The sequence below is a fragment of the Callorhinchus milii genome, unplaced genomic scaffold, assembly GCF_018977255.1.
Source record: "Callorhinchus milii isolate IMCB2004 unplaced genomic scaffold, IMCB_Cmil_1.0 Scaffold124, whole genome shotgun sequence".
Taxonomy (NCBI): Eukaryota; Metazoa; Chordata; class Chondrichthyes; order Chimaeriformes; family Callorhinchidae; genus Callorhinchus; species Callorhinchus milii.
Genome location: NW_024704865.1, coordinates 56,440 through 74,670, shown reverse-complemented (window position 1 = coordinate 74,670; position 18,231 = coordinate 56,440). Strand labels below are relative to the sequence as shown.

Sequence of the window (18,231 nt, the reverse complement as noted above, 5' to 3'; positions counted from 1 at the left end):
TCTGATCTAATTGTCTAAGATAGAGGATTGATCAGTTTAGGGCTGTATCTGGTGCTCATTATTTTGTGGTGTGGGATCATTAGTACATTCCTTTTAAGTGACTGGTTATTGCTGATCAGTATCCCGGGATGGTACCGAGGCCCTCCAGTTTAAACAACTTGCTCATTAGTTGCTATTCTTGAGGGTTGCCTTCTGTCGCTCGGCCCTGTCAGAATCTATCCCATGACTGTCAGTCCAGTTGTCCCCCACACTTAACTTAAAAGTTAACCCGTTCGCAACATCTATTGTGATTCTAACATAAATTCTAACAACCCCACCCAGAAGGCGTCACAACCCCTTCTCTCTCTTGTGAGGCGAGTGCTCTAATCAATACGCTACAGGATTCCTACTTATACAACTGGGACTGTGGTTTGCAGGGTTAACAGGAGCTGAGTGGGAAGAATCCCTCCCCCAGTGACTGGTCTGACCGTCCAAATCCTGCCAATAAGGCAGGCTGCCAGTCTGTCAACTAGGAGGAGTGGACAAGGAGTGTGGAGAGAGGAAGGTTGCAGGGGGAGATGGGTGTTGGTGAGGGAAATTGGAGTTTGGGGATTTTGTGGTATATAAACACACTGCCGCTTGTGCTGTTTCTGTGCTGTGTCACTGTAAGTGTGGAGTTAGTCGAGGGGAGGAATAGGCCAGGTAGGAGGGATAGGGGAGGACGCAGTGCTATTGTAACTAAATGCCTTGTTGCTGCCGCCACCTGCACAGAAAAACTGCTTTGAACAAAATGAGCGACAATTTTATTCTACAAGATTTAATTCCAGAATATTAAAATGTCAGTTAATAATGTTTGATTAAACATTTCTGGCAAAAGGTCCCACAACCGCCCCAATAATTCTCCTGTAACTGCTCACCTCCCCCCTCAGCCCTGTTAATGCAATAAGTACGAGTTGGTAGGATGCAACCAGTGATCCAAGCTCTTGGGTGACCATTCTGTAGAATGCTTCTATACATAGTATAGAGACCAATCCGACTCTCAACAATTGTTCACAGAATCCTGGAAAAAAACAATAAGTCAATCGTTAATTTATTACTCAGTCTAATACTAATCTTTACATTTGATACAATACTTTATAAACAGGGGCATAGAATACAAAGTTAGGAAGTTATGATGAACCTTTATATAAAACACTGGTTAGGCCTCAGCGAGAGACTGTGTGCAGTTCTGGGGTTTAGGAAGGATGTCAAGGCATTGGAGAGGGTGCAAAGGAGATTTACCAGGATACCAGGAATGAGGGGCTTCAGTTATTAGGAGAGGCAGAGAAACTCGGATTATTCTCCTTGGAGGAGAGAAGGTTAAGAGGAGACTTAATAGAAGTTTTCAATCTTATGAGGGGATTCGATCGGGTGAACAGGAGAAACTATTCCCACTGGCAGGTGGGTCGGTAACCCGAGGGCACAGATTTAAAATAGTTGTTAAAAGAAACAGAGGGGAGGGGAGGAGAAATGTCTTCACACAGCGAGTTGTTGGGATCTGGAATGCAGTGCCTGAAAGGCCGGTGGGAACCGAAGCCAAAGTATTTGGGGAGGACAAGTTTGCAGAGGGCTATGGGGAGAGCGCGGGGGATTGATTTGGAAGCTCTTTTCAAAGAGCCGGCACAGACACAATGGGCCGAATGACCTCCTTCTGTGTTGTATAATTCTATGATTCTATAATAATACCTTTATCAAGAGTCCCAAACTACTTCACATGATTTATAGTAAAGTGTAGTGACCGTGTAAGTAAACACAGCAGTCAATTTGCATAGTAACTTCACACAAAAAGCTGTGAAACAGCGGATTGATTTCTAGAACCTCACTAACGCATTGAAATCTCTTCACTCCCCACCTCTCTGACCTCCTTGTACACCACTCGCTTGCATAGGCACATACTCCGAACTCTCTGCTCCACCATCAGTGGCTAAGCCTTCAGCCACTATGCTCCTAACCTCAAACTTCCTGTCTCAATCCCTCCACCTCGCCCCCTTTTTATCTTTAAATCTTAAGACCTATCTCTTCAGCTGTGCCCTCTGGTCACATCCTCTCCTGCTCAGCATCCATCCACCACTGTGCAGCACTCAAGAGACATTTTCTGTACAAAGTCGCTGCCAATTCCAGGCTCCTGTTCTCTACCACTAAGCGCGTCCTCTGTCCACCTTCCCGTGCCTCGCCCAAATCCAACTGCGAGGAGATATTGGACTTCCTTGAGTCCAAAATGGAGGGGATTCGCTAGGCTACCTCTCCCCCATCTACCACTACCCCCTCCCCTATCTACCACTACTCCCTCCCCATCTCCACCTCACAGCCTGGCCCATTCCCATCCCTCCTTTATACACCTTCGACCCCGCCTTGCACTCTTCCCTCATCATCTCAAAAATGAAGCCCATCACCTGCTCCCTGGACCCTGCCCCACCCCTCTCCTTATCTCCCAGCTCCACCAGCTGGCCCCTCTTTTAACTATCATCATCAACATCTCCTTATAACTTGCAGAATCCCCACCCCTGTAAAAAACAGCTCTCATCACCCCATCCTCAAAAATCTTCTCTGGACCCATCACTACTCTCCAGCTACTGCCCCATCTACAACCACTCTTCCCTCTCCAACGTCCCAGAACAAGTCCCCGTCCCAGCTCTTTCTTCTCCCGCCACTCACTCTACGAACCTCTCCAATCGGGTTTCCATGCTGCTCATATCACGGAAACATCTCTGGTCAAAGTCAACAATGACAGTTCTGTCCATCTGTGACTGGGGCTCTCTCTGACCCTTGTCCTCCTAGACCTCTCTGCTGCCTTCAACACTGTCGACTATCCTGTCCTCCTCCACTGCCTCTCTTCTCAGCTCAACCTTCACGGACCTTTCCTGTGTTTATTAATGATAGATAAGACTGCTGTTACTTATATTATGTTAGGGTTACTATTTCCAATATTGCAACTTTCATATTAGTTTAATACGAGAACTAATGAAAATTATGAGTAATTTAAGTTAGGCACAGGTTGTGTTTGAAACGGCAATAAAATACCGTTGACCTTTCTTAATCATGCTTCTGGAGTCTCATGGTAATAAATAAATAAGAAAGTGAGGGGTCTGGTGCCAGGACCGTGTGGGATTCAGTCACAGCAGGGAATCGGGAAGGTAACCTCCCAAGAATGCTTAATAAATTCTAGACTTGTAGAAAGAACCTTTGTTAAGCGGTATGAGTTTAGTAATTTTTGATTATTTAATAATTTTAATTACTTAGAATGCTCGCTTCTAAGGTGACAGAATTGTTCTCTAAAGAACTATGGGGTTAGCTGTTCCTTATGGCTGTGTCCCTGGAGAGGATTTGTACTCTCACCGAGCTTGACCCTTCGGAGCCAGAGCAATGTGAGCGGGTAGTTAGAACTGAAAAGCATTACCATAACGAGGAAATTCCCCAAAGGAGATTGAGACCTGGGAATTGAGGGATTGACTATTATTTATTGTGACGGATTTATTCAGGTGGTGGACAAAAGGAGACAGACTGGGGTAGGAATTGCCAGGGGGAGGTGGACGGCAACGGGGTGGGAAGAAACGAAAAACCATTCTAAGTGCATCTGCACAAAGCTATTTCCCTGCTGGAGGCATTAAAGCTTCTCCTGTTGGGCATGAAAGTGTGGTTGTCTCCGACTCTGCATATGCGTGCAGAGTCTACTCCAATGACCTGGTCAATTGGGTTGCTAATAATTGGATAAACCATAAGGGGAAATCCTTAGCTCACAAAAATATTTGGCAGTTAATTTGGCAACAAAAGGTAAAACCTGTGTTGGACACTTCAGGACATCAGAAAGATGTGGTAATAATTGTGCAGACTATGGTCGCTTGCTCTCTCTCTCTTTGTCTTTAGATAAACAGCAACCTGGAACAAAAGTGTCTGTGACGGAATTTATTGATTGTAGTGACAGGACCTTGGGACGTCCTCCTTGGAAGACGCAATACAAATGTAATTTGTTGTTGGTGTTTTGCTGCAGATCCCGAATAATTGAAATAGCGGCCCACCTGAAGTCAGGACAAATTGGTAACCTTCCTCATTGGACCAAGGGGAAGCTTTTAATAGTTGAAGGTCCCAAGTTATTCTGGCCAAGATTTGAAAACCAATTGATACTGCCAAAAACGATTATGTAAAAAATACTTGATTCCAATGACCCATGAGGGATCACGGAATCTACATAACAGAATTAAGGGGACTCGGGAGACCTACGAGGGTATTGGTGGCCCAAGATCAAAAGGGAGGTTAATCAATATGTGGAGGGCTGCATGTAGTGAGTACAAGTAAATCCTAGTAACATATCGTGGAACAACAAATTGGAACATACCAACATGGGTTATCCGTGGGAGAGGGTCTATTTAGACCTCTGCCAAAAAGTGCTAGAGGTAATCGGCACATACTCGTTTTTGTAGATCACACTACTGGATTTATGATAACAAACCCTTCCAAAAACTGTATTGAGAATTATGATTCAGGAGCTCATCCCGCATAATGGAGGAATGAAAATCCTAGAGTCAGACCGAGGCAATCATTTCACGGCTGATATTATAAAGTGTGTAAACCAGAACATGGGCATTAAACATAACCTTCACGTTCTCTACCACCCGGAGAGTTCGAGAAAAGTGGAAATGACAAAGCGAATAATTAAAAATGTTCTGAAAAATACATGTCTCAAAAAAGCAGAGCCCAGCAGAGCGAGGATGTGCCTGAGTGAGGACGGAACAGAGTGGAAAATCTGTGCAGGAATTTGTTGAGAAAGGGAATTACTGTGAAGCTCTCTGAGATGCCGTCCAGCGTGGAGGGCGCTATATAAATCCAAGTTGTTGTTGTTGTCGAAATCTTCAGCAAGAGTGAACTAGAGAGCAAGAGTGAACTCTTTCATTCAGCAGAAGAGTGGGAAATCTTTCTTATGGAAGAGACAACCTTTTATATAAACAGGAAAACAAATTGGTAATTAGTCATGCATTCATGCGTTTGATTCTGCTGCTTTGATACTCACTTGCACGAGGCACTGAGAGTAATCCAAAGATCACCACCTTCAGAGCAGAGAGTGTGTGAGAAGGGAACTGAGTGAGGTGGAACAGAATGAGAATTCTGTTAAGGAATTTGGTGAGAGTGGGAATACTTCAGCAAGAGAGATACCAGAGAGCAAAAGAGAACTCTTTCATTCAGCAGTGGGAAATCTATCTTGAGGCAACCTTATATGTAAGCAGGCAACCAAGTTAATTAGCAGTTAATCATAGGCCAGGTGTTGAGTATTAAAAAAATATGCTGACCAGTCAAAACTGGGGCTTTGTTTGAATCCTATATAAAGGAGAATGTCACGAGCAGAGAACCGAGCAGCGTGAAGAGGGAACTGAGTGAGAATTGTGTTAAGGAAATTGGTGCAGAGGGGGAAAGAGATGCATAATTATAAAATATTTAAGTTATATTAAAACAATATAAAACATGTCTCTGGGAATATGGCAGTGCAGCTGAGACTGACTGCATGCACAGTGTGTGGCATGTCCCAGGATGCTTTGTTTGTGAGGAAGTGGTTCTCTGAATACCGGTCAGGATGATGACACCTGTGGGGAGGGGAGTCAAAAGCGAATGGATGCACAGGGGGACACGGGGAAGAGTGTCAATGCAATTATATTTGGGGACACAATGGTGAAAGGAGTAGACAGGTGTTTCTGCAATCAAAGACGTGACTCTCGCATGGCACGTTGCCTTCCTGGTGCCAGAGTTGAAGACATCACGGAACAGATGCAAACATTCTACACGGGAACATCCAGTGGTTGTGGTCCATGTTGGGATCCATGACGTAGGGGAAAAAAGGGCTGAGATCCTTTATGAGAAGAATATTAGAAGCGAGGGAAAAAGCTAAAGAGTAGGACCTCGAATGACACAGCACGGAAGGAGGCCATTCGGCTCATTGTGTCTGTGCTGGCTCTTTGAAAAGAGCTTCCAATTCAACCCCACTCCCCCGCTCTCTCCCCAAAGCCCTGATCAACCCCCACTTTCTCCCCATAGCCCAGATCAACCCCACTCCCCTGTACTCTCCCCATAGCCCTGATCAACCCCTCGCTCTCCCGTTAGCCCTGATGAACCCCCGCTCTCTCCCCACAGCCCTGATCAACCCCTCACTCTCCCGTTAGCCCCGATGAACCCCCGCTCTCTCCCCATTACCCTGATCAAACCCCACTCTCTCCCCATAGCCCTGATCAACCCCACTCCCCCACTCTCTCCCCAAAGACCTGATCAACCCCTCTCCCCCCCTCTCCCATAGCCCATCAACCCCACTCCCCGCGCTCTCCCCATAGCCCTGATCAACCCCACTCCCCCGCGCTCTCCCCATAGCCCTGATCAACCCCACTACCCCCTGTCTGCCCATAGCCCTGATCAACCCCTCTTTCCCCATAGCCCTGATCAACCCCACTCCCCCTCTCTTTCCCATAGCCCTGATGAACCCCCCACTCTCTCCCCATAGCCCTGATCAACCTCACTCCCCCACTGTCTCCCCATAGCCCTGATCAACCCCACTCCCCCGCGCTCTCCCCATAGTCCTGATCAACCTCACTCCCCCGCTCTCTCTGACAGCCCTGATCAACCCCGCTCCCCCGTGCTCTCCCCACAGACCTGATCAACCCCACTCCCCCGTTCTCCCCATACCCTGATCAACCCCTCTCCCCCGCTCTCTCCCCATAGCCCTGATCAACCCCTCTCCCCCGCCCTCTCCCCATTCCCTTAATCTCCCCGGTTTGTCTTTTTGGTCATATAAATGACCTGGGTATAGGGAGCACAATTTCCAACTTTGCAGATGATCCTAGCTAGGAAAAGTAGGAAATAGTAGGATAGTAGCAGACTGCAAGGGAACATACACAGACTGGTAAAATTGGCAGATGAAGTTTAATGTGGAGGAATGCAAAGTGATGCATTTTGAGTGGAACAATGAAGAGAGGCAAGAGAGATAATAATATTCCTTGAATTTGATATAGTGTTTTATCACGTCTCAAAGCGCTTCACAGAATATACTGTAAAGTAAATTGACTGTATATTTTGTGGGTGAAATGCGGCAGCCAATTGTCCACAGCAGCGTCCCACAAACAGTCGTGGATTGAGTGAACAATTTATTATTATCATTTTTGTTTGAAGGATGGTAGAAGCTTAAAGGGGGTGAAAGAATAGATAGACCTGGGGGTTCATATAAGTAAATGTCTTAAGATTTTTCTTGGTAGGAAGCTAGTAAGAAGTACCACAAAGAATAGCCAGATCCTTAGCGAAGGAGAGAGAAATGTTTTCAGAACCCTCATTCTCCAGATTGATAAAGACCACGATAAAGAACGTGAAACAAATTAATTATCAAGAAGATATCACAGACACCCTATTATTTTGTGTTCTTAACCTTTTAATATTTATTTGTACCTATGTATTGTTGAGAGCTTCAGTAAGCCTGTGTGCTGTTAGGCTTGGTGCTTGCACATACGCAGTTATGGCATAATAGCTTTAAGAGCGATTTAAAGTCCATACCAGTATTTTAATTTAAAGGTAAATACTTTTTGCTGACATCAAGTTTAGATTTGGCAACAATTCGGCAGGAAAAAGAGGATTGGAATGATCCAGTGGACAGAGCTACTGCCATACACTGTAAATTTGGTGAGAGAAATACTATCAGTAGATACTTTCTAAAAGAGGATGGGCTTAACAGCCTTAAAAGGAGCGAGCCCAAATGCCTCGTAGTAACTATTTACCTTGTTTGTCAACAAAGAAGCACATGCCTGATGTGAGGAAGAGTCCTCAGGTCAGAATTTGTTTATTAACAACAGATAAGGCTGCTAGCTGTATAGTTATAGTGTGTTAGGGTTTCTATTTCCAATATTGCAACTGTTTTCATGAGTAGTTTTAAGTTTGGCTTAGGGTTGTTTTTGAAATGTCAATAAAATACCGTTGAGCTTTCTTAATCATGCTTCTCGAGTCTCTGCATACATCAGGAGGGAGGGGATTTACATGCACAGGCTGACTGAATCTATGTCACAGTCCGTTAGTGCGCAGGTCTCTGGAGTAAGCTGTTTATATGAAAAACTTCTTGTCGTGTTGGCACATTAGTGAAATTACACCTTAGAACAGGGAACTTGCACACTCAGCGAAGGATCGAACAAAGAGGTCACTTAGTTCACTATGCGGGAAACATTTCACGAGCTTACATTAGGGGTGAGAACCGTCGTCCTGAACACAGATGGTTTAACGTCTCATCCTCAGAACAGAATCTGATAATTCTGCCCTCCTCCTCCACTGCAATGCAGCGTCAGACAACACTGCGAGATCACAGTTCTGATGTGAGGCTTGAATTCACAACTTTGACTCAGTGGCAAGTGCTATGGACTGAGCCACACACTCCAAATTTTGTATGGTGGGCCCAATATCTGAGACACAGGGAAACTCATCTCCATGCTTAATAATAATAATCCTTGCATTTGATATAGCGGTTTTCACAGCTTCTCGACGTCTCAAAGCGCTTCACAGAATAGACTGTAAAGTGAATTGACTGTATATTTGTGGGCAAAACGCGGCAGCCAATTGCGCACAGCAATGTCCCACAAACAGTCGTGGATTGATAATGACTGTTTTATTGTTGTTTTTTGTTAAGAGATTTCCGATACGAGACTGAGTTCCACTTATGTACTGGAAATTTCTGTTTCATCTCCCCGGCTTGTCATCAGGCTCAGCTGCTGATAAGTGCTCCGAGACCCTGCATGAATGGTGCTTATATAAATGCAAGTTGTTGTTAACTGTAACCTCTCATCACTAGTATTATTATTCTACACCTTGTCTGTACCGTGCTTAACATTCTTCCTGAAATGAGCTGCAGATCATTCAAAACTGCAGCTCGTATACTCTCACGCACCAGGCTCCATGATCCCATCGCTCCCATCCTCGCCCGACTCCACCGGCTCCCCATCCCCCAGAGGATCGAGTTCAAGATCCTCGTCCTCACCTTTAAGACCATCCATGGCCTTGCCCCCTCCTATCTCTCTGACCTGCTCACTCCCTACCAACCTGCCCACTCCCTCCATTCATCAGGCTCCGGCCTGCTCCATGTGCGACTGGCACAAGGTGCGACTGGCACAAGGCTGGGTGTGATGACTGAATAAGGATCTGGTATCTGTAACCCAGGGAGGATGAGGACAACGTGACCAAATTAAACCAGTTTGCTATAAGGCAATAAATGTGAATTTCACCCTTACCTGGGTTCTAATTGAGCTGCCGAATTAGCTTGTTGATTTCTTCCCCCCGATCTCCTGTTCCTCCAAACTCTTTGAGGAATCCCACTCTGTTCCTTGCAGCGTGCCGGGCCACAGAGAGTTTAAATGGCCAGAGGAAATTACAGGCTTCTTTAAAGTGCCTCCCCACAGAGTACAGTTCATGTATCAGGTCCTCCAGACAGATCATTCCATGAACCCCTGTAAAAATGCAAGGAGTCAGTAACCTTCCCTCAAACCCTTAAGTCTCATCCCCCTTCTATCTTCACATCTGGCTTCAAAACAAGAACAAATTACATTTGTATTCCTCCTTTCACGTTGGGAGGACATCCCAAGGCGCTGGACAGACAGAGTTACGGACCCGAGCTGGGGGTTGGGGGCAGGTGGGGAAGCAGGGAGATTGAAAGCACGGTCGAAGAGGAGGGTCTTGAGGTGGATCTTGAAGGTGGTGAGGGAGGTGGCGAGACCGAGGGACTGGGGGATGAGTTCCAGAAGGTGGGGGCAGAGTGGCAGAAGGCCTGCCTGCCAATAGTGGGGCGAGCGAGGCGGGGGATGTGAAGCAGGCTGGAGGCCGCTGAGCGGAGGAAGCGAACAGGGTGGTAGGGAGTTAGGAGGTCGCAGAGATAGTGGGAAGCAAGACCACGGAGGGCTTTGAAGGCGAGGACCAGGATCTTGAACTGTATCCTCTGTGTGATGGGAAGCCGGTGGAGTCGGGCGAGGATGGGGGGGGATAAGGTCTCGGAGCCTCGTGCGGGAGCTGCAGAGTTCTGGATGATCTGCAGTCAGTGGAGGGAGGAGTTGGTGAGGCCGACAAACAGTTAGTTTGCAGAGTCGAGCCTCGATGTAATGAAGGTGTGTGTGAGGGTCTCGGGGCTGCGGTGTGAGACTATGTCGGAGCGGGTAATATTGCTGAGGTGGGGGAGGGCAGAGCCGGTCATGGCGCAGATGTGGGGTAGAAAGGATAGTTGAGAGTCAATCAAGACCCCAAGGTCCCGGACCGGCTCAGTGAGGGGGAGTGAGCCCCAGGGATGGTGATGCTGTCAGTGCCTGAAGTTGGAGGCGCTGACGGGAGCCAATCAGGAGAGCCTCGGTCTTGTTGACGTTCAACTGAGGAAAGTTCGCTCTCATCCAGGACTTGATATCTGACAGACATTCTATCAGCATAGCAGTGGGTCCTGGAGTCACGGGTGGAGGCGGAGGGATGGAGTTGGGTGTCATCCACATACATGTGGAAGTTGACCCCATGTCTGTAGATGATGTCACCAAGAGGGAGCATATAGATGTTGAAGAGGAGGGGACCAAGGACAGAGCCTTGAGGAACATCGCATGAGACAGTCCAGGGGCTGGAGAAGCCGTTTGTGGAGATGAAGTGCAGGCGGTGTCAGAGGTATGATCTGAGCCAATCAAAGACAGTTACGTGGAGGTTGAGGTGAGAGGAGAGGCGGTGGATGAGGATAGAGTGGTCGACGGTGTCGAAAGCAGCAGAGAGGTCAAGGAAGACGAGGAGGCAGAGGGAGCCCTGGTCGCAGATGGACAGAATGTCATTTGTCACTTTGACCAGGGCTGTTTCTGTGCTGTGGGCGTTACGGAAACCCAATTGGAGGCGTTCGAGAAGGGAGTGGCGGGAGAGGAAGGAGCGAAGCTGAGAAGCAACAACTCGTTCCAGGACCCTGGAGAAGAAGGGGAGGTTGGAGATGGGGCGGTAGTTAGAGAGTAGAGAAGGGTCCAGGGAGGATTTTTTAAGGAATACGAGTGATGACAGCGTTTTTGTAAAGGGGTGGGAACAGTATCAGAGGCCAGGGAGAGGTTAACGATGTCAGTGAGTAAAGGGCAAGGAGGTGGAGCTGGGAGGTAAGGAGTGGGTAGGAATGGCATCCAGGGAGCAGGTGATAGGTATCATACAGGTTATGGTGGTGATGAGAGGAGGGGGTGACAGGTTCAAAGGTGTGGAGGGAGAGGTGGGTAGGGGTCGGGGTGGGAGGAGAAGATGGGGAGCAGGTAGCAGATGCAGTGGATTCCCTCGACTTTGGATTTGAGGAAGTCCAGCATCGCTTTGCAGTTGGCATTTGAGGTGACAATGGATGATGCATGAGAGGGTGGGTGGAGGAGCCAGTTCGTGATGGAGAAGAGGAGCCTGGGTTTGTCCTTAGCCTCCAAGATTGTCTTGGAATAGAATGATGATTTAGCGGAGGCGAGGGCGGAGCGGTAGGATTGGTCATTGCGGGAGGACGCCCAGAGCTGAAAGAGTTCAGCTGACTCCAAGGCAGCCGAGAGTGATGGGGGGGGGGGGGGGGGGGGGAGATTTTTCCAGGGGCGGTATGAGATGGAAGTGGGTTGGGTGGTGGTGGGGAGAGGAATTGAGGAGTTGAGGGAGATGAAATGACGGTCCGAGATCGCTTTGTCGATGATGGTGAGGTCCCAGTCGAGGGGGTAACCGCGGACGTGAGTGGCGGAGTGGATGTGGAGGGAGAGATTGAGGGAGGAGATAAGGGAGGAAACGTCAGCAGAGGTAGAGCAGGAGGGGGTGAAGTGAATGGTGAAATCACCAAGGATGAGGAGGCGTGCAGAGCAGAGGGAGAGGAAAGATAGGAGGTGGCCAAAGGCTCTTTCAAAGAGGTAGGATTTAAGACAGAACTTTGTTAGAAAGATCGGGGGACATGCAGAAAGCCTGAGGTAGATGAGAGAAGGTGGATGGATGAATTGAATAGAATGAGGTCGTAGAGATAAAGGGGTTTGTCAGCCACGGAGACAACTTGAAATAGATGGGGAGACAGGGAGGGAGTGGTGACTCATGAATACCAGGTGACGGGTGAGAGGAGTCTGGTGAAGGAGACGGTACCTCTCCCTGCTTGCAGCCAGCGCACCATTAGGAAGAGCTCCGAGATGTTATTCTTTGTGAAGGGCGATGTGTAAATGCAAGTTGCTGTTGTACCTACCCAGATGCTGCTCAATTACAGCATTATTAGTTAAAGGTACACGCTTCTTGTTGACCTTTGCCTGGCCTCGCTTCAGAATCAGTTCACGGACTGACTTCAGGTTTGGAGACCTGCAGAGTAATCGGAGTATTTAGTCAGTTTCAAGCTGCTCTGAAATACAAACAACCAATTTGTTATTTATACAACGCCTTAAAGACATCAGGAGGACATCTCACAGAGGTAGTTGGGAACCTAGATGGGGTGAAGGGGCGCTGAGGAAGCTTTAAATGGCGAGTAGCAGCCTGCTCAGTTGGTAGCCTCTTGCCTCTGAATTAAAACATTCTGGGTTTGAGCACCGCACCGGGGATTTTGAGCTCTCAATCTTGGCTGATGCTCCAGTTCAGTGCTGGGCAAAGCACCACAGCTTCCCTCTTTCGGGTTGCAGGTCACAGAAGTATGGTGGGGAGAGGCCACAAGAGATTTATAAATTTACATTGAGACAAGTTACAACAACTTGCAATATTCAGTGCTGTTAATGCAACTTAAAGTCTTGGATCACTTTAAGGGACAGAGTTGGACACGAAGTAGGGGAAGAGGGATGGCTGTGGGGGGAGGGGGGGGGGCAAGGGGAGGTGAGCAGAAGCATCTTCAAAGATGTAGGGATTTGAGGCAGACAGAAAGAAGATAGGAAGGCTTGAACATCAATTGTGATTCTGAGAGAGTAGACACATGCAGCATAAGGTAGCTGATCAGAGGACTATGGTAAGAGATCAGAGATAGGGAGGTGATAAGATATGAATAGATTTGTAGAAGGTTGAGGAGCTTGAAATTGATCTGCTGAGAGCCAGAGGGAAACTGGCGAGGACTGGCATGATGGTGTAGAGACTGTTGTAACAAACAGAAATGGGCCCAATAGACCCAACACTTACCCCCAAGCCACATAAGGCTCCACCATTTGAAGCATCTTTACTGATGTTGGGTTCAAACGTACAAAGGTCCCACTGAACAGTTGCCGAAGTCTCAGCATCTGAATGACATTTCGTACCCGGGGGCTGATACCGTGAATCCTGCATAGAGAAGCAAGTTCCTCCGGTTAGTAGAATAAACACATTCCTAGCATGTTGCGGGGGACAGGGAAGAATGTGAGGGGAGGGGAAGAGTGTGGGGGGCGTGAGAGGGGGACGAACATGTGTGGGGAGTGAAAAAGCCCTTGTGTCGGTGGGGTGGGGGGAAGAGAGAGGGTGCGTGCATAGGGTCCAATCTCAGTATTACTCACTCTCGTATCCGAACTGCAAACACCAATTTCTGTCCAGAAGGAATGGCAGTGTCTCCCGGTTTCTTTGACAGACGGATAAGACGAATCTCATCTCTGTATTTTCGCCTGGAATCGCGGACAAAATTCTCAACACGTTTAAAGCGAATCTGCTTTCCTCTCTGAACCTGAAGTAAAACAAGCGTGTTCATTGCAACAACAACTTGGATTTATATAGCGCCCTCCACGCCGGACGGCATCTCAGAGCTTCACAGTAACGGATCCCGGTAACATTACGTTATAATTATAATTATTAATAATTATTAATTAATTGTAATTATTAGTTACAAATTCACAGTAACATTGCACCACAAAACCCACCCCCTTGCCCCATTCTCACAGTTGTTCCTTCCCCTCACCTAATCTCACATGGAGACTCACCTTCCTCTTCTCCTCTAACGCTCTCCGAGCTTCAGTCGCTTTAATCGCCTGATATCGGCGGCGCTTTTTCAGCAAATTCTCCGGGACCAGGAGCAGTTTGCGAGACCTGAGATAGAGAGACGCAGGTAGTGAATCCTTGAAGCACGGCTGATCAGCAAACTGGAACTTAAGGAAATTAAGGCTCCTCTCGGACAAAGTGATCATAATATGATGGAATTTAGCATTAAGTTAGAGAGAGAAGTAGTTAAGACCGAAGCAAAGGTTTTAAATTTAAATAGAGCCAATTTTGCTGGTATGAGAGAGGATTTAGCCAAAATAAACTGGGAAATTAGACTGAAGGATTTGACAGTAGACCAGCAATGGCAGACGTTTAAGGAGATAGTACAAAATTCCCAGCGAACACGTATTCCTTTGAGGAATAAGAATGCCACAGGAAAGGTGGCCCAACCGTGGCTAAATAGAGCAGTCAGGGACAGTATAAAGTTAAAGGAAGAAGCCTATAAAACACCTAAGATGAGTAGTAAACCCGAGGATTGGGAGAACTTTAGGGATCAACAAAGGAGAACCAAAAAAGTGATTAAGAGGGAGAAAATAGAATATGAAGGCAAACTAGCGAAGAACATGAAGACAGACTGCAAGAGTTTTTATAAATATATAAAGAGGAAGAGGCTGTCAAAGGTAAATGTGGGTCCATTACAGGGGAGACGGGGGGAATTATAGTAGGGGACAAAGACATGGCAGAGTCATTAAACAAGTACTTTGCTACTGTCTTCACCTTAGAAGACACTGAAAACCTACCAAGAGGGGAACCAAGAAGACAATGTTAGCGATCAACTTGGGGGGAATTCATATTAGTAAAGAAATGGTTTTAGGTAAATTGTCAGGTTTTAAAACTGATAAATCCCCTGGACCTGATGGCCTACATCTTAGGGTTTATAAAGAGGTGACTACTGAGATAGTGGATGACTTGTCTTTGATCTTCCAAATTGCTCTGGATCCTGGACTGGTTCCCATTGATTGGAAGATTGCAAACGTAACACCACTATTTAAGAACGGTGGGAGAGAAAAGATGGGGAAGTATAGACCAGTTAGTCTGACATCAGTGGGAGGGAAAATTCTTGAGTCTTTAATTAAAGATGTCGTTATGGGATTCCTGGAAGACCATAACAAGATGAGGCAGAGCCAACATGGCTTTACAAAGGGAAGTCATGCTTCACTAATCTTTTAGAGTGTTTTGAAGATGTATCTGCAGGTTAGAGAGGGGGGAGGCAGTAGATGTGGTATATTTAGATTTTAAAAAGGCTCTTGACAAAGTGCCACACAAAAGGCTATTGCACAAGGTTAAGGTCCACGGGATTAATGGGAACATATTAGCATGGATTGAAGAGTGGCCAACGGGTAGAAAACAGAGAGTAGGGATAAACGGGTCATCTCGAATTGGCAGGAGGTGACTAGTGGAGTGCCACAGGATCAGTGTTTGGGCCTCAGCTATTTACAATTTACATCAATGATCTCGACGAGGACATTGAATGTACCGTATCTAAGTTCGCGGATGACACTAAACTCGGTGGGAGAGTGAGCTCTGAGGATGATGCAAAAAGATTGCAACAGGATATAGATAGGCTCGGGGAGTGGGCGAGTAGGTGGCAGATGGAATTTAATGTGGGGAAGTGTAAAGTTATTCACCAAGGTCGAAAAAATAGAAAAACAGATTATTTTCTGGAGGGCGAGTGATTAAATAGTGTTAGTGTTCAGAGGGATTTGGGTGTCCTTGTACACCAGTCTCAAAAAGTTAGTTTGCAGGTGCAGCAGCAACTAAGAAGGCGAACGGCAGTTAGCGTTTATTATAAAAGGTTTAGAGTACAAGAGTAGGGAAGTCTTGCTGCAGCTGTATAGGGCTTTGGTGAGACTGCACCAAGAGTATTGTGTGCAGGTCTGGTCTCCTTATTTAAAGAAGGACATACTTGCCCTCGAGGGCATACTTGCCCTATGCAGCGTAGATTCACTCGGTTAGTTCCTGGGATGAGGGGACTGACCTGTGAGAAGAGGCTGAATAAACTGGGACTGTATTCTCTATAGAGTACAGAAGAATTAGGGGAGATCTTATTGAAACATATACGATTCTTAAAGGGCTGATAAAGTAGACACTGAGGGTCTGTTTCCCCGGTGGGAGAATCTATAACCGGGGGTCACAGTCTGAAAATGAAGGGTCAGCCTTTTAGAACAGAGTTGAGGAAACATTTCTTCACTCAGAGGGCAGTGACTTTATGGAATCCACTCCCCCAGAAGGCTGTAGATGTCAGTCCTTGAACATCTTCAAGGCTGAGACTGATAGATTCTTGAAAAATAGAGGGATTGGGGGATATGGGGAGAGGGCAGGTAATTAGAGTTAGGTCTGAAGATCAGCCATGATCTTATTGAATGGCGGGGCACAGGCTCGAGGGGCTGAATGGCCGACTCCTGCTCCTAATTTGTATGAATGAGTCCCTAACTTCAACCAGCACACCAGAGCTGGGATCTAGAGGGGAAGACACAGACCATGATATCCTGAACTTCTAACCCCATCTCAAAGCCCAGAACAGCCCCCTCAGCACTGAAACAAGATCCAGCCTCAAAAGACATCTAGTCCAAGCAGTATTGCCCCCATTCAGTGTAACCCCAGTGATCCAATACAAATTACATTTATATAATCCCTTTCATGTCAAAAGGACATCTCAAAGGCTGACAGTTGGCACTGCTGGGAGTGCGAGCTAAGGCAGACGGAATATGAAGAGAGATGACCAAAACATGAATTGAGGTGAGGGAGCGAAATCAAAGGGTCAAGGGAACTGGAGGAACTATGGGATGGAAGTTCCAGGGCATGGAGTCATAATGACTAAAAGCTGACTGACTGTAATCTGGATAGAGCGGAGTATTCTAGAGCACTGCTGATGGCAGGACCTGGAAGGGTGGACAAGTCACTGAACCCCCCCCAGAGAAGAAGGTTAGTAAGTGGGATTCGTGTGTCTGTGGGCGGGGGGGGCTGTGTGTGCGTGTGTGTGAGGGGGGTGCACGTGTGTGTGTGGAGAGGTGGACCTGGTAGGGTGGACGAGTCACTGAGGGCAGGGAATCCATCCACTCGGTTCCTGTTGACCCTGCAAGTCAAAGCCCTAACGGGAAGTGTGGTCACTCACTGGATGGTCAAGCAGCCGGTCAGTGCTGTCAATAGCTGGTTAGACTCCAGCAGTTACCCTAACGCACACTCGGGCCCAGGCCTCGGCTCTGACCAACCTGCACTTACACTGTCCGGAATTAGGTAAACAGGATGTGTCCCTCCAGGGAGAGAGCGTTCCATCCCAACAGTGTATCTCTGGGATTTCCCACTGTCGGTGGGGATCGTGGAATGCTGTTTGGTTTGGAGACCCCCGACCGGAAATCACAATGTCCAGTGATGTCCAAACCCCATCACCCCCCCAAACCCCCCCCACCATCAGCCCCCCCAAACCCCCCCCCAAACCCCCCCCACCATCAGCCCCCCCAAACCCCCCTCACCATCAGGCCCCCCAAACCCCCCCACCATCAGCCCCCCCAAACCCCCTCACCATCAGCCCCCCCATCACCCCCCCAAACCCCCCCCCCCCATCACCCCCCAAACCCCTCACCATCAGCCCCCCCATCACCCCCCCAAACCCCCCTCACCATCAGCCCCCCATCACCCCCCCAAACCCCCCCCCCCATCACCCCCAAACCCCCCTCACCATCAGCCCCCCCATCACCCCCCCAAACCCCCCTCACCATCAGCCCCCCATCACCCCCCCAAACCCCCCCCCACCATCAGCCCCCCCAAACCCCCCCCCACCATCAGCCCCCCCATCACCCCCCCCAAACCCCCCCATCACCCACCCCCATCACCCCGCGGCCTGTCTCCCCGCGGCCTGTCTCCCCGCGGCCTGTCTCCCCGCGGCCTGTCTCCCCGCCGCCGCAGTCTCTTCCTCACTCACTCTGTCTCCGCCATTTCAACTTCTTGTTCTCTCAACTCCTCGCGCGGCTCCACACGAGTGACCTTCTTCCCACAACTCCCCGCGCGGCTCCACACGAGTGACCTTCTTCCCATAACTCCCCGCGCGGCTCCACACGTGTGACCTTCTTCCCACAACTCCCCGCGCGGCTCCACACGAGTGACCTTCTTCCCATAACTCCCCGCGCGGCTCCACACGTGTGACCTTCTTCCCACAACTCCCCGCGCGGCTCCACACGAGTGACCTTCTTCCTATAACTCCCCGCGCGGCTCCACACGTGTGACCTTCTTCCCACAACTCCCCGCGCGGCTCCACACGAGTGATGAAGACCGCAAAAATACCTCCATTTGCACTCCACA

General features: G+C 48.2%; 1 protein-coding gene across 2 annotated transcripts; it reads right to left on the bottom strand.

The window, feature by feature from the left end:
• Positions 1–762: 762 nt before the first annotated feature.
• Positions 763–17,967, bottom strand: rpl7l1 (ribosomal protein L7-like 1). Of its 2 annotated transcripts, none has more exon segments than NM_001292335.1 (7): positions 763–1,039; positions 9,252–9,467; positions 12,203–12,312; positions 13,111–13,248; positions 13,458–13,621; positions 13,875–13,980; positions 17,855–17,907. In NM_001292335.1, coding segments are annotated over 6 exon segments (741 nt in total). In that variant the 5' UTR covers positions 17,869–17,907; the 3' UTR covers positions 763–1,039; positions 9,252–9,258.
• Positions 17,968–18,231: the final 264 nt, after the last annotated feature.

Excerpts from the sequence above, each read along its gene's own strand:
- rpl7l1 (XM_042345858.1), bottom strand. The coding sequence starts at position 17,967 with ATGGGAAGAAGGTCACTCGTGTGGAGCCGCGCGGGGAGTTGTGGGAAG. Across the intron at positions 13,249-13,457 it reads TTTGCAGTTCGGATACGAGA|GATTCACGGTATCAGCCCCC; the intron begins GTGAGTAATACT and ends TTCTCTATGCAG. Across the intron at positions 9,468-12,202 it reads TGTAATTGAGCAGCATCTGG|GGGTTCATGGAATGATCTGT; the intron begins GTAGGTACAACA and ends GCATTTTTACAG.